The 16,380-nt window shown below is 37.1% G+C and overlaps 1 protein-coding gene across 4 annotated transcripts in view; it reads left to right on the forward strand.

Moving 5' to 3' along the window:
• The window catches only part of TRIO (trio Rho guanine nucleotide exchange factor), a 292,427-nt gene that overhangs the window by 154,023 nt on the left and 122,024 nt on the right, over window positions 1–16,380 (forward strand). For all 4 annotated transcript variants that reach the window (XM_081950510.1, XM_081950507.1, XM_081950508.1 and 1 more), the window contains 2 exons: window positions 2,965–3,087; window positions 6,918–7,109. In XM_081950510.1, the coding sequence (XP_081806636.1) occupies window positions 2,965–3,087; window positions 6,918–7,109 (315 nt within the window). The remainder of the gene's footprint in view (window positions 1–2,964; window positions 3,088–6,917; window positions 7,110–16,380) is intronic.

Genomic DNA, 16,380 nt, shown 5'->3' on the forward strand with positions numbered 1-16,380 from the left:
GCTGTGAAGGGCTTTAAAGATCAAAACCAGCACTTTCATTTGGACTTAGAAGCACATTGGTAACCAATGCAGCTCAGAGAGAAAAGATAACATGCTGTTCTAGACACACATATAACTCTGCATGTTTCTGCATTCTACACCAGCTGAAGTTTCTGGATACTCGTTCAAGGACAGACCCATGTAGAACACATTGTAATAACTGAATCAGAAAGTGACTAGGACACGAGTAACTGTGAGCAGAGCCCTCCAGTTCAGGGATAGGCATAACTGGTGCACAGCATAAAATTGTCCAAAGATCCTTCTAGCTACAGTCACCACTTGCTTTTTTAGCAGGAGTTGTGAGCTCAAGAGGAACCCCAGATTGCTCATGGGGTCATATAATTCAGGACCATGCAACACCACAAATCTTAGAACCAGCATGTCCCCCAACCCAATGCCACTCTTGCCACAGTTAAGCCGAAGCCTGTTGTTCCGCATCCAGATCCCCACAACCTCCAGACACCTGGGTGAGACCTTTATAGCATTGCTTAATTTGCCAGGGGCAGAGATGTATCATTGGGTATCATCAGCATAGTGATGATATCTCTCTCCATGGCAACAGATTATCTCACTATGTTCATAATAGCAGTGGGATCAAAGAGTAACTTATCCTGGCTATTGTAATACAGCTATTGGACAGTCACTGGGGACACTCAGTTCAGCTTCTACCTCAAGCTGGGTGACTTTTGACCATTCATTTCTTTCATGCTAGTTTATCTCATATCTTTCCCTATTATTATGGGGGGAAAGGAAGGGAGATCCAATGTAAGATGGCTTGTAAAGAAAAGGTAGGATACAGCTACTGTAACGAAATAAAAATATGGTTGGTGTGAGCCTCCGAAAATGTCCATATATTGAGAATGGAATTAGAATGAAAATTCAAGTAGACTAGTAATTCTAAATAATGGCCTTAGCACATGCTTGGAATCTCAAATTGTAGTTTGGATTCTAAATTGCAATAACCCATAATAGTGCAATGTTTGAATTAGATGTATTGTTTTAATAAGGTTTTGAGATGTTGGTTTAGATTCATAGAGTCCACAATTGCCAGATGATGAAAGAAAATGGGCTCATTTTTTTTGATGTGTTGACTAAGTGCTTCCTTGGAATAGGACTAAGGCAGAGGCATAACTATTCTTTACAGAGTTGATGACATAATGATAAAGGCATTATTTCATTTTTTTCTTTATTGTCTTTTGTGGTTATGCAGGATATCCAACAGTGATTCTGAGAACTTGGAGAGCTATGCTAGCCCAAATAGTCAACATAAAACCAAAGGATCAGAAGTCAGATTTAGCAGAAGTCATACGCATTTCTTATAATATTTTTTATTTTGTTATAACTTTTAGGAGTACTTGGTCAGGCAGACATGTTGTATAGTGAAGAATGAGTATATTATCTCAAGCTAATTTAATCAGATGCTTGATGAATAAGGATTCCCTCTGCAGGGTCCAGGGTGAAAGTTGATTGGTACAGGACATGCCAGTCCCCCAAACATTTCTTGTGTAGGCTGAATTAAAACTTCATATTCAAGGAAGAGCTTCTTAGTTGTACAAATACTTGCTGGTATGATGTATCTGTAGAGAATTTGCAGAATAGGGAACATCTTGTTTCAGTTACTGCTTTAATTGCCACAGTATAGGGATGTATATGTTGGCTTCAGTTCCCAGAATGTTTAGTTACTGAATAGATTCTGATTACTAAAATCATTGGGACTTGAATGGAATGGAAAGAAAGTGAATGGAAAGAAATTTTTGCCAGATGGTTCAATTGAAATCTTGCGTTTTATGGTTAAGCACGAAGGGGCAGCTCCTTGGGTCAGGGTAAAATTGCATTTCAATTCAGTGATTTTCAAACATCATGTCCTCGGGGACTCTTCTGTATGAATTTGTCTGCCAAGGAATTTTGCAGATAGGACCTAGAATCTGTGGTTTACAGAAGATACTGGTGACATTCCTGCATGCACATTCTATTGGATAATGGCATGGAAAATTAATCTCTTAAAGCAATGTAGAATTTAGAGGCAGCTCTATGTGTCAGTATTTGAGATGGGGGAGTGTTTTTTCTCAGGATAATTTAATTTAGTTTTCCAAATTTTTCTGACTGTGATAAATGATTGCTGGAGTAGCTGGACTTTTGCTGATTTCAAAAGGATGCTTTTCCTATTAGCAGGCCACATATCCCCATAGCAGACAACTTGATTATTTAGTTTACAAACTCAGCAATAAATGGAGAACTTACTTTTTATCATTACAAACTCTGGTGAGAGAAATTGCCACCAGTCTGGGTGTCTGAACTACTGGACTTATAACAATATCATCCAGGTAGTGGAAATTTATACTGTGTTTGTGTGTGTGTGTGTGTGTGTGTGTGTGTGTGTTGTATTTGTACTGATAAATAAATAAAGGGAGACTAGTATAGATCTATTTCAAGCTAATTAGCTCTCATCAGCTAGCCATATCCTTACTGGGATTTGAACCTGGGCTGTATATATCTTAGGCAGGAGTCTTAGCCACTAAGCCACAGGCTCGCCTCCTTATCAGTTGAGCCAGGGAAATAGGTATGTATTTGTGTTACAACCTCTGGTATGAAAGAGGGAGTAGTGACCTTCCTCCCATATTTAGGCATACCAGGGGTTGTAACACAAATACATACATACATACATACATACATACATACATACATACATACATACATACATACATATATATATATATATATATATATATATATATATATATATATATTTGTCTCTGGAAGATCTATATTCTATGATACGGTAAAACATTTTACGGAAGTCTATTAAGAAAATAATGAATAATAGCTTCAGTTGATTTATCCTATTATGTTCCACAACAGCAGAACCCATTAGAAGAAACTTACAAATATACAATTGGATTTCGTTCATAATGATCTCTCTTGCAGGTTCTGGATTGGATCGAAAATCATGGAGAAGCTTTCCTTAGTAAACATACAGGAGTTGGAAAATCTTTGCATCGAGCCAGAGCACTACAGAAGCGCCACGAAGACTTTGAAGAAGTGGCTCAGGTAAGAGCTCATCATTGGCACTATTTTTGGCATTCATTTGAAAAAGATCATGGCTGGAAATCCTGCAAGGTACCCATGCTTTCAAGCTGCAGTGTTTGCAACCAGTTTGAAACAAACAACAGGGAGATAACAACTGGTGTTATAGGAGCTGACATTTTTAAAATCTGTAAACCACTTAGAGAGGGCTGTAAAAGCACTATGAAGTGCAGAGGTGGTATTCAGCAGGTTCTGACCAGTTCTGGAGAACCGGTAGCAGAAATTTTGAGTAGTTCGGAGAACCAGTAAATAACACCTCTCACTGGCCCCCATCTATTCTCTGCCTCCCGAGTCCCAGCTGATTGGGAGGAAATGGGGATTTTGCAGTACCCCTCCCCTGAAGTGGGAATGGAGATTTTACAGTATCCTTCCAATGCCACGCCCATGAAAACATGCCTACCAAGCCATGCCATGCCCACCATGCTACGCCCACAGAACCGGTAGTAAAAAAAATTGAATCCCACCACTGATGAAGTGGTATAAAAGTCTACGTGCTATTGCTATTGCTATTTAATCTTTTTGTTCCTTCTTCATTTGTCTCCCCAGTGCTCCTCTCCATCCACTTTTCTTTCCCTTTTAATGAAGATACCCCTTTCCTTCACATCATTTTTGTCTTGTATCTCCTCCTCTCTCTTTACTGTTTCTGATGGAATATATCCATGAGGCAGTTTTGTGTTCTTGAGTAAAAATGTTAAATATATTTAGATGTGAGAATTGAGTGCATTTATAAACGGGGTAACTTATTTTACAGGTAATTAATTTTAATTGGCAGTTTTAAATTCAGTAACAATTTTTTTAAAATCTTGACACACAGACAACAAACATAAGTTTGTTACTCATGTATTGGGGAAAGGAGAATCTCTAATACAGATAGTCCTCGACTTACAACAGTTTGTTTAGTGATGATTCAAAGTTATAGTGGCGCTGAAAAAAATGACAATTTTTCACCCTTACAACAGTTGCAGCATCCCCATGGTCGCATGATCAAAATTCAGATGAATTATGACAGTTGCAATTTTGCGACTTTCTGACAAGCAAAGTCAATGAGGAAGACAGATTCATTTAACAACTATGTTACTAACTTAACAACTGCAGTTATTCATTTAACAACTGTGGCAAGAAAGGTTTGAAATGGGGCAACTCACTTAACAATTGTCTTGCTTAGTGACAGAAATGTTGGGTTTAATTGTGATCATAAGTCAAGGACTACCTGTAATGGGATATTAAATTTCTTCATTTCTTCCTTTCTTCCCATTGGATAAATCCAATAAATAGCTACATTTATGCAATAAGTAGAGAGATGGTGTATCCAGAAGCCAAGATGACTAAAACAATATATAAAATCTCTTCTAAAGTAATCTTTTAAAAATTGCATTGAAGAAATCCGTTTAATTGTTTATACATTTTTTCTGCCAAAAACATTTATATAATGTATTTGTTGATTTATTTGTTGAACTTGTACCTTGCCACAGTCAGTGTACTCTCAGCAGCTTACAAGGTGTAAAAACTGTTAACACATCCACCATAAAAAAGGGCCAGAAAAATAGAAGTAAATAAAAATAGAGATAGTGTCACTCAAGCAGTCAAGAAAATGTTCTCCCAAATAATCGGGTTTTCAATAACTTCCTGAAAACTAATAAGGAAGAATGAGTCTAATGTTGGAGGGGGTTATTCCAGATCAGGAGCACCACCAAAGAATAGCAGAGCCACCTAGCCTTGGCTCCCTGTGACCAGGGCCCTCTTGGAAAATGGACCAGCAAGTCAGATTTTATTATCTGTCCTAAAACCATACCTTGCACTCACCTATATGAATGTTTATGTGTGCATTTCTTCGTTGCCTGATCTCTGGGGAAGTTTGTAGCCACCTTGAAATAACTTCTATTGCAGTTGCTGTTCTGAACATTCCCTGTACCACCTAGAAAGGTGTGCATTATTAGAAAGGAGCTATTGGGCAGCTCACTAACTCTAAAAGATAAATTGCTCATGTAACCATTAGCCTTGAATTATTGAGCATTTTATTCTCTTTCTCCAGAGCCCGTGACGGGCATATACTGTATGTAGGGATGGGAATACAAATTTAAAATGATTCAGAACGGATTTCATTTGTATACCTCTACAAATAAGTAGGAGCATGGTAATTTATAGGGGAGATCCTTCACATCTTGTCTTCCCCCGTACAGTAATTTCAGTTGCATTTGAAGCCATCAGTGAGGCTTGACAAAGTAAAATGCGTACTATGCAACATAGTCAAGCTACCCTTGAATTCTTATGATTTATTTAGCCTGTAAGGGGGTATGATTTCTTGTTTACAGGTGTGAGGGGGAAGCTTATTTATTTTACTGTGAAACAGGCAATACTGTCATAGTGTTCAAGCACCGTTTTCGGTAGCTTGATATTTTATTTGATAAAAAAAATATTTGCTTGATTGTGGCTGCAAGGCACACATGCAAAGAGGGGGAAAATAGGAAGATGACTGCCAGTAAATGTGTCTATTTATCATAATATTTGTATCATTCCAGAATCCTTCTGAAACATTATGACATTTTGTAGCCAAAGGAATAAAGCAGTAGGATAGTGGCAAGACAGCTTCAAGTTCCTATAAAATAAAGTTTGCAAATGTTTGTAGGAACTGAGCCCAGATGATTTTTCAAAGCCAGAGGATAAATAAGCAGTGATAATCTTCATTACTCTAAAAACAAGTACTGAAACAACAAAGTGTTTTTCATATATGGCACATTTAAGATGTACGGACTTCAACTCACCTAATTCCCCAGCTAGCATTTTACCTTCCCTTTTCTCTAGAAAGGTTTTGTTCATGTCAATTAATAACTCAGAACCCTTCTGAAATTGGCTGTGTCACATGGGTACATCATATTATGGGTTGTGTTCCATTGATAACTAACTACGGAAGATTTAAATAGATCTCATTTGAAAATCCTGTAATCCAGTGATCCCTGATGATATGAAATAGCTGTATATTGTTTTATTATTATTTATTTAGTTGAATAATTTAATAAACATGTGTATTACAGTACATCACACCTTTCTTCCTTGACTCAAGGGCTGCACATGACCTTCCTTCCAATTTTTGCACACAAAGCAAGTAACATAAGACAATCTTAAAAGCATTTACCAAAATCAGTTATGAATATGAAGGTAAATGACAGACTTGTAAATGTTCTCCTGTAAGTGCAGTATCTTAAACCATGTGTTTATTGGTAGTGATGAGTCTTCAAAAGATAGGGTGATGATATTACCAGAGAATCCAGGATTTATACAGTGGAACCTCGGGTCACGAACGCTTCTGACCACAATGAAATTGGGTGCCGACCAAAAAATCCGCTAAATGTTTCACTCTGTTCACGAACACATCCTCGGGTGGCAATCAGCCACAGCCACAGCGATTTCCCCTTCCGTGCCTTTTTTTTTGCCGGGGGGGGGCACACATGCACAGTCAGTCTTGCTTCCAGTCATGACCAAATCGGATGCCGACTGAAGTCCTGGAATGGATTACGGTCGTGACCGGAGGTTCCACTGTACTCTGCTTCTTTCATCTTTTAGAGGAAGATGAAACCTACTGGAAGCTTGGCATACATGTTTTCTTCCATTTGCCACCAAATCTTGATTGGAAATCATGCCTCAGCAGCTCAGCAATGTATTGCTAGATTTCAGTAATGCAGTCTTGTAGAACATCAGAGGGTTTGTAGAACAAAATGGGGTTTGGGAATTGTTTATGGGTCAGTATAAATGTTTGTAAAATCCCTCCGCAACTCTTATTCTTTCCATTTCTGCAGAACACATATACTAATGCAGACAAATTGCTAGAAGCAGCTGAGCAGCTGGCACAGACAGGAGAGTGTGACCCTGAAGAGATTTATCAAGCAGCCCATCAACTGGAAGACCGGATACAAGATTTTGTTCGGCGGGTGGAGCAGCGCAAAATCTTGCTGGACATGTCTGTGTCTTTTCATACCCATGTTAAAGAGGTAAGCAAAATAATAAATATCATTCGTACCTTTGTAAGTGCATGCTTACAAACAATAAATAACAATTGGTACCTTTCTAAGTGCATGCTCAGAAACTAAAATACAAACTTACAGCAGCAAAGGCAAAGGGTTGGTCTTTCAACAGATCTTTAACAATGTGACATTTTCTGGGTCCCTATTCTTTCTTTCTTTTTTAATTTCTTTTTCCTCCCACTTTATAAAGTTTTTTATTTTTTCATTTTCATAACATATAACCATATGTATATTATTAGTAGCCAACATCGTATTGTATTATTAACTGTTTACATCAAATCATCTTGCCATCAACCCCCAAAAACAATTATTGGCTCTTCTGCTCTCCATGCACCATATTTGTACCTTATCCATCACTTTCTTCTCCCTCTTTCCTCCGTCTCCAATCTCCTTTCCTCCCTCTGTCGCCCTTCTCTTCTCTACTTTCCCTTCCTCTCTCCTTCTCCTCTCTCCCCTTTCCACCCCTTTTTTCTCTTCTCCTCTTCCTCCCCTGCCCCCTCTTTTTCCCTTACTCTCCCCTCTGCTTCACACTTTTCATCTCATTTACTTGGTGTATGTCAGCTTCTGAGCGACATTTTATGTTGATGGTATTTATAATTCCTTTTCAATATACATATTTAATTTTAACATATATCTTCCTCCTGTTTGAGAGAGAGAGAGAGAGAGAGAGAGAGAGAGAGAGAGAGAGAGAGAGAGAAAGAATACATATATAGTCATTGTGCTTTTAACACACACCCCTTCAGCCTCATTTTGGGCAAGATGTAGATCTGGTTACAATTCCCAGCTATTTTCATCATTATATTTATATAATTATGCATCCTTACACGCCCCCCACCTTGTGATTCTGTCTTTAAATCTCAATAGTTTTCCATTGTAAGTATATTTCATGTTCCCTCTCCATTTTTCCATATCTTGGTTTAGGTTACTCTTAATTGTCTATAAATGTCAATCCTTACTGTTCAATGTTCATTACAATTCCCTTAATCTACTATATAGAATAACAAGCTGTACACATCTCACCTTGTTCATCATCGTAGAAGTTCTATATATGTCCATGTTTTGTATATTTTGACCCATGCTTAATTGTCCTTCTATTGTCATATTCAATCTTAGCAACTCAGTTTAATTATCATGTATAAAAGTGAATCACAAAGCTCTGCTTTACAATCTCCCCATATCAATTTCATATTTGTCCATATTCCATATATTTAACCGTTATTTAATTATCTTTCCATTATCATAATCAGTTAGCAACTTAATTTTATTGTCATATTTAGGAGTAAACCCCTTACCTCAGCTTTGTATTTTCCCATATAACAATTTCTAGTTGTCTGATTTCTTCCCAGTAAGTCTTTTGTCCCACTTCGCTATTCCTGCCTTCTCCCTTTTCTTTCTTTTGACACGTCCACCCTCTTCAATTTTCCCCAAACCACCGTCAAAGAAATCTTTTATATTTTCCTTTGTTGGGACGTAACCTCCTTCTTCAATTTTCCTTATGCCACTGTCAACCTCCAAAACATCTTTTGCCTGCTTTTTATTTCCTTTTGTTGGGACACATCCCTCCTTTTCAATTTTCCCTACACCACTGCCAAGCCCAATGTAGTTTTTTGTCTGTTTTTTATTTCCAACCATTTCTACACCATCATTATCTCTCCCCCCTTCTTCCTTCCCTTCTTCTTTAAATAGCTGCTTCTCTGAATTCAGAATTCTATTTAGGCTTGATTTTAATGATTTATGCATATATATATTTTTTATAATTTCACATAGTTCCTCAAATTCCCACCCTTCCATAATGTTTAGTTCCAAAATTACAGTTAATTATACAGTTCTTATTTCAGAGCTCTGGTCCACCTTAAATGTATCTTAATTCAGCTGCTGTGGAGTAGACTGACAGGAGCCATCTTGGTCTTTTGTTCTTCCTTAATGTCCAGTTCCAAAATTGCAGTTAGTTATACAGATCTTATTGCAAAGTTCTGGTCCACCTTAAATTTAGCTACTTCAACTAATATGAAACCAGAAGAGAAGCTGGAGCCATCTTAATCTTTTGCAGAAAAAAAGAAAAAAAACCTTCGTATTTTCCCAGTTCTTGACCTTGTTATTATTTTTTCCCTTGCCACTCTCCACCTCTTGTTGGCCGCAGTTGCTCAAAATACATCAATTGGAACACACTTGCATACAGCCAAACCGGGGTACGTTTCTTTCACCTCCTGCTTTTCCAAGTTCTAATTTATGGCAGTTGGTTAATTAAAATTTCCCGCACAGGCAAGATTAGGTTATCCGTTGTCAGTGAGAAAATAGTGCTTTTTTCTTTATCTTTCTCCGTTGTTGCATTCCACCTCTCATTAATTGAAATTGCTTATTAGTTGGAAGACATTCAGACGAAGTAATTTGTTCGAAATGTTTGGTTTCTATTTCAAGTCCAAAACCAAATTTAGAGTTTGTATTTGGGTGGGTTTGTCACTTCTCTGCTTTCTCCCTTTCTGTCCAAATTGTTTCAAACAAATTTCTTTTTTGGGGGGGGCTAGTGTTTCAACCCTCGATTTTCCTTTCTTTCCTTTTTCCAAAATCCAGATCTGTCTATTAATATTATTTGTACTCTCAAGATTCTTTGCCTTTTCCAAGTTTTGATTTATGACTGTGGATTAAATGAATTTTCTTACCAGTCTTTCATCTCGACCTCACCCTCCTGTTCAGTTGCTTTGGCTGGAAGCCAGCTTCTTGTGCAGCCATGTTGCCATGCTGCCACCCCTACTCCGATTCAGAGGGCAAATGTCCGACCTGCGAGGGACCTGTTGCCTCCCCCTGGGTCTGATGAGAGACTGCCCCTTCTTCACCCCCTCCAGAGGGGTTCTGATCCAATAAAGCATCCCCGGATTTGGTTTGTCAGACAGGGTTCACGTGAGGCTCTTCAGAGCTCACATCCCCCACGTCTGTTCAGCTGGATAACTTCCTGTTGAATCCCCGGTCCCTATTCCTTCTAATGGACCCTGGTAGGTTTGCCTGATGCAAAGTAGCTTTTCAAACAGCATTGGTTATCGGCTTCGTTAGCTGCAGTGCCTCTTCCAGCGCCTCAGAATGCTTTTAAGTTGGGCGCACTCTAGGGTGAGTTCTGGCCCCACTTGAAACACTAAAACACATGCAAAAGAAAGATAAAGAAACGCTAAAACACAAATAAAAATGTAGGGGATCAAGGTACATACTAGCTTTAGGCCTTGGAAGCCAGGTAGTCACTCAAATACAGTAGGTACTATACTATATGTAAAGAATGCATTGGATAATACTTTTCTGTGAAGGGACAAGCAATTAATTAAAAGAATTAGTGATCCGAGAGAAAGAGAGAAACCAATTCAATTCAAGGTGGTTAATGTAAATTTCACTAGTATTCAGGGTGTAATGTATAAATGCTCTTTCAGATTAAATTTTTCCTCAAAATTATAATCTGTTCCCTTTCCTTAAAGTTATTCACTGACATGCTTAACCAGACTAGTCCAAGTGATATCAACGGAGGCTCCACAATCATTTTTGGCTGGTGGACTCATTTGGTGTTTTAAGAGCATATAGTAGGCACTTCTATAAAATGGGAGCTGGATAAACTTTCCCTTTCCTCCATGGAAGACATAAAAAGTACAAATCACACATTTCCCAGAATGTTACCTATTACTGTCTTTTCTCCCTGCTGCTGGATGCTATTTTCTTTCTCTGCGTATCTTTTATCTGCTGCGAATCACACGTTTCTAAATGCATTGGGTTGAAGCCATTTTCTAAGAAAAAGTTTGTGGCCCAGAGGCCATTCCTGAAAATAAAGATATTATTCGAGATTCTTTCTTTCCCTTTCTGCATGTTAAATCCTTATTTTTTTCAATTAAAAGAGTGTTTAAAAGATGAGATTGGGAGTTCAGCAGACTACAACATGGGTACTCTACAGCTTCCACATTGGAGACTTCATATCTAGTAGCTGCAGAAAGTGTTAAAAAAAGTCAGCCACACAATTTCTCTCAGGTTAAAAAATAGTGGAAAACTCTTCCCAAAAATGTTGTCTTTAAAATAGTATAAAATGAAAATCAAAAAATGGTCAAAATAAAGAAGGGGGGAATTATATTTTCTTTTAAACATGAGAAAATGCCACAGTTTCCCTGATTACTAAACTATGTATAATGAGAATTCATACAAGAGTATGGCTAATAAACTACTCTTTTTGTTCTGGCAAACAATGGAATTTTTTTTTGAAGAGAGGTTTTATTGTTCTGCACTTTTATTAAAATATTAAATGAAAAAAATAAAAAAATAGTTTCTTTCCCTCCTTCCAGCTATTATCCCATTACAAAGCAACTTCCTATCTAGCATTATACTTACTTTATTATTAATGTAACACATAAATAGTAAACTTGGCTCTCAATAAGAAATATATTTTCTTCTTATGTAGTTTTACTGGATTTGTTTATACTAGAAAGTGAAGGGAAATCCAAAGGATAGTTGTACATTTATGAATAATTGGAAGCTATTCCACAAAATGGTTTGCTCAGCAGTTGGCATTATAGGAATATTCAGCAAAAGCAGGAGTCAAAAGAAGGCATGACTATTACCTGTTGCCAAAGATGAGGAAAAAATAAATGGAAAGTATGTAACAAAGTTGATACTTCCAGTTAATTGTTCAGGGTTGCCCAAATTTGTTTTTTCTTCTACCTCTTCTCTATTCTGTGTCATAATTTATATTTTGAAGGCAAGCTGCAGTGAAAAAGAAAGTACGCCATCTTTGAATTCTATGGTCTTATGTATCAGGACATAATTTAAAAAATCATCTGGTCCTTAGCAGTTCTTAGGTAAATATAACCTCAGATGAACAGCAATATTTGACATATTATACCATGTCATTATTTTATAAAAAAAAAAACCAAAATGGACAGTATGTTGGCACCTGTGTTATATTTCACATGAAGAACCTGTTGATCCTTGTGATTTACTTTATTTTATTGTTTCAAAATATTGTTCAAAACAACTTTTCCTCAGGCAACTAGGTGTGCTGTCCTTTAATCATCAGTTTCCATAGCTCCAGAATGCTCTCAACCCCTAACATATCCAGAAACATTTTTTTCAAAAGTGAGTTAATGATGGGAAGCCTTTGGTATGCTTTGAAGTATTTCCAGAAATACTAGTCAACAGATTAGCCTGATGGTAGCAGTAGAACTACCAAAAGAATGTTGGAGTATTTTAAGTGGAAGTTTAAAAAAATTAAACTGGTAGAAGTACAATTGAACAAACATTTGGACTGCAGAAGAACAGTAGGAGAGACGAGAAAGGGTTTTGGAGCTCTCATGTAGGAGCTTTAAGAAAACGCACAAGATGATCCAATAAAGAACATGTAGCAGAGAGGGGACTGTCTGTCAATACTTCAAGTTTCAGAGTGAGGCATTTTCAGTCTATGTCTTGTATTCTGGGAGTCTAGGGTGACAATTGCATAGTTTAAAGCAGTGGTTTTAAGTATGTTCATAGATGTTTGTGAATGTGTGCAAGAGAGCACAAGAAATAACAGTAAATTCAATGAAAATGAGTGTCACCCCTTCGAGTTAAACCCTGTCAGGAAATGGATACTACAGAGACTGCTGGAACTTGTCACTGTTACAATGAGTTGCAACCAACTCCAGCAGGAAAGGACTGACTGAAAAATAGCTCAGGCAGCAGTGATCACTAGTTATTTGTAATAACAGAAGAAAGGATCTTAAAAAAAAGCTTTTAAAACATAGCATTTGAATAAACCTTGGAGAGCAAAAGAAAGTGGAACAAAAGCTTTCGTAATCTGTACTGGCAACAACCAGATCTAAATGAGGATGAAATAAGATTTTAGTCTAGTATTTTTAGCTGCAATCACCACTATATAGTTCTTGATAATGGCTAACTTAATTTTCCAGTATCAAAATTCAAATATAGAAAGATTGTTAGTAAAGTGTAAAACTCTAGTCCCGGTGACCGATCCATATTTGATCTTACAACATTATCCTGGGACACGTATATTTGTCTTCATTTGTAAGATTATTAGTATTTGCTAAGCATTCTGGTTCTGTCTTGAGCTGGGGTAAAAGGATAAATCTCACAGAATAAATCGTTAAGAGAACTGTTTATAGCAACAGTTACTTAGGTGGAAGGCTCAGAGCAGGAATTAATGGCAGAAACTGTAGTCTGCATCCCAGAGGGCAAGTTAGCTTCATTCACTGAGTAATTCAAAGCTGTTATTTTTTGCTTTGACTAATGTCTGCATTTGTCTGCACACATAACTTGCTAACTGTCAACTGTACAAATGTGCATTTAAATAACTTCCCTTTCCCAGGTGGGAAAAAGTGGAATGTGAATCGGCCCAGGTGTTTACCTAGCTATGCCAAAAGTAGAAAAAAATCAGCCATGTCAACTTTTGGTAGAAGTATGGGTATTTGTTTGATGAAGATGAATCCATGAGATGCAGTGCCTAAACATTTTTGTGTGGTGTTTTAAAAAAAGCACTCCTCAATGGCTTGTAGAAAAATAAATGTCAAAATACTTGTTCCAAATGTAATTTTTAGAAAATCTGTCAGCTCCTTTCTTGATCTTCATACTTAAGCATTTCTATAGTGAACTCTGAATATCTAGGCTAGATTGAAAAAAAAACAAGACAGCCTATTTTTTAGTTTATAAGAAATAGTCGGTCTCATTTTTTTTCATTTAACCTAGATTTTCAGAGTTCACTATAGAAATGCTTAAATATGAAGACTGAGAAAGGAGCTGGCAGATCCTCTAAAAATTACATTTGGAACATAAAAATATTTTGACCTTTTTTTTTTTTACAAGTGTGAAATTTCATGACCTTGAAAATGAGTCAGTATTACAGAAACATAACACAACTTTACTATTTGCTTGTCTTGTTTATGGGTGTGCATGCACCCTCATGCCTGCAAATCAGTATGCAGTATTGCTGTTTCGCTGATTTGATTGACAATATATTTAGTCTGCATTAGAGTGTTCTTCATGTGATGAGCTGATCTCAGAAAATGATCATAGTTTAAATGACATCAAGAAAAATTCAACAACTTCATACAAATTAACCTCATTGCTCACAATCATGAAATTAAATGAAGCTTGCATACTCAAAGGTGATGTAAAGTTGAATAGCAGATGCTGTTATTTTTCTTCACAAATTATGTAAACATACACATACTGTATGTAGAATACTATAGATATACATTTACTTTTATTCAGCTTCATTGCATCTGCATTGCCATATGTTGAAACATTAAATTGTTATATAAAGCTTTTCTGAGCATATTCCTTAAATTGTTAGTTTCTGGTTTTAGCCATTGGCCATCGTAGAAATAACATATCAAGCTTATGTAAGTAAAAATAATAATAGTACAAATAATAGCAGAGCAAAAGTTGCCTGAAGAAAAGTACTGTAAAAAGTAATTCAGCTGACATTCAGTTACTGCTCCCAGCAAACACCATAATTTACTACTATGAATTGGAATAGTTATGCAATTACCCTGCAGCTTCTAACTGGAAGACAGAGAATCTGGTTTTGACTGGCTCAGATACTAATTCACATTGTTTACCGTTCAGTAACAGTTAAAAGTTGTTTTAGTCAGTGACATAGAGGATATGATATCTGGGTGCACATATTATTTTAAACCATGATTTCATAATTTCACACTTCACTAAGGCGGACAGTAAATGGAAAATACAACATTAAAAAAAGAGATTTTAAAATTATCTCTAAAGCCAGGAATACAAGCATACATAGGCTGCTACCTCTGGAATTTCTATAGAGGTAGTCCTCAACTTATGACTGGTTGCTTAGCAACTATTCAAAGGTACAGTGGACTTCCTCAGAGCTACTTACAACTCAATTTTGAAGTTCTGATAGCTCCCCTTCCCCTGCAGTCACTTATTCTCATTTTGCATAATTGGCAACCAGCCTGTGTTTTTGGCTGTCTGTAGCAACCCATGGGTAGGTGAGTACAATTTTTGTCATTTTTGCTGGAAACTTGCGTTTATTTCCAGTTGCAGGCAAAAAGCACCCATTCACTCAAATGAGTTCATTTAACAACCACTTGCATTTGCATAAGGATCATGGCATTCACTTAATAAACACTGCAAAAAAAAAGGGAAATAAAATCGTGCAGTCACAACTTAATGAATTGCCACAACTTACAACTGTAATTCCAGACTCAATTAGGATCATAAATAGAGGACTATCTGGAATAAGCCTCCTGGGATAGGCAAGAGCAACCCAGCTGAGAAAATCCTTCTACTCACTAAACTAGTTCTATTTTGGATTAGTGGAAGTGGTTGATCACTTTTCAAAGTATGCCCTGCATGCATCCCTTTGCTGTGATTTAATTGCTAGAATAAGGTGGCATAAAGCTAAAGGATTCCCCATTCCAGTCGTGTCTTACTCTATGGAGCAATGCTCATGTCCATTTCTTACCAGAGAGAAAGCTAGCAGCGTCCAAAGACACTTCTGCAATCATGTGGTGAGCCTGACTATATGCCTAGGTGCACGGAACATTACCTTCCCATTGAAGTGGTATCTAGTCGCCTTTGCATACCGAGGCATGTAAAGGGAGTTCACTCCATTGTGTAATGCTTGGGTCTCAAAGCTGGGCTTTTCCAGCTGACAAGTTCAGCATCTTTTGCTGCTGAGCCATCACGCCCCTTTATATAATACCGCTTGAAAAATGGTATAATATAATATATATTATTACCTGATCTTTGAACTATAAGTGGTATAGTGATAGATTTTCCCTGGTATAGAAAGTATTGTAGTTATTACATCAGCCCGAGCTGATAAAACATACTCCTGGCCACCAAAGCCATTTCAAGAGACAATTATACATCCAAGAACACGAGTAAAGGGCATATTTGACCCTTCAGGGTGAATGCAGTGCCCATTAGAACAGAATAAATACATTTTCACTTGGCAACCAAACAAACTAGCAAGTTCCACTTTGCCTAGACGGAGTTCCAGTTTACTATCTTTTAACCAGCCTGTTACACTAATCACAGTGCTGATTAATGATTTAGGTTAATATAAAGCTGATCCGTAGCTGAAAGGAAAATTATCTACTTTCAGTGGTCTCTGTCTCACATCCATCTTACCTCTTGTTGAAGAATCTTGTGCTAGAGAAATGTTAAGAGTTCTAGAGAAAAACTCTACCTAAGCTTGTAAAATTATTGGCAGTTAGCTTAATGATAATAAATCATGGCCCAAAGGATG

Source organism: Natrix helvetica (genome assembly GCF_964273705.1).
Source record: "Natrix helvetica genome assembly, chromosome: 4".
In the NCBI taxonomy this organism is placed as follows: domain Eukaryota; kingdom Metazoa; phylum Chordata; class Lepidosauria; order Squamata; family Natricidae; genus Natrix; species Natrix helvetica.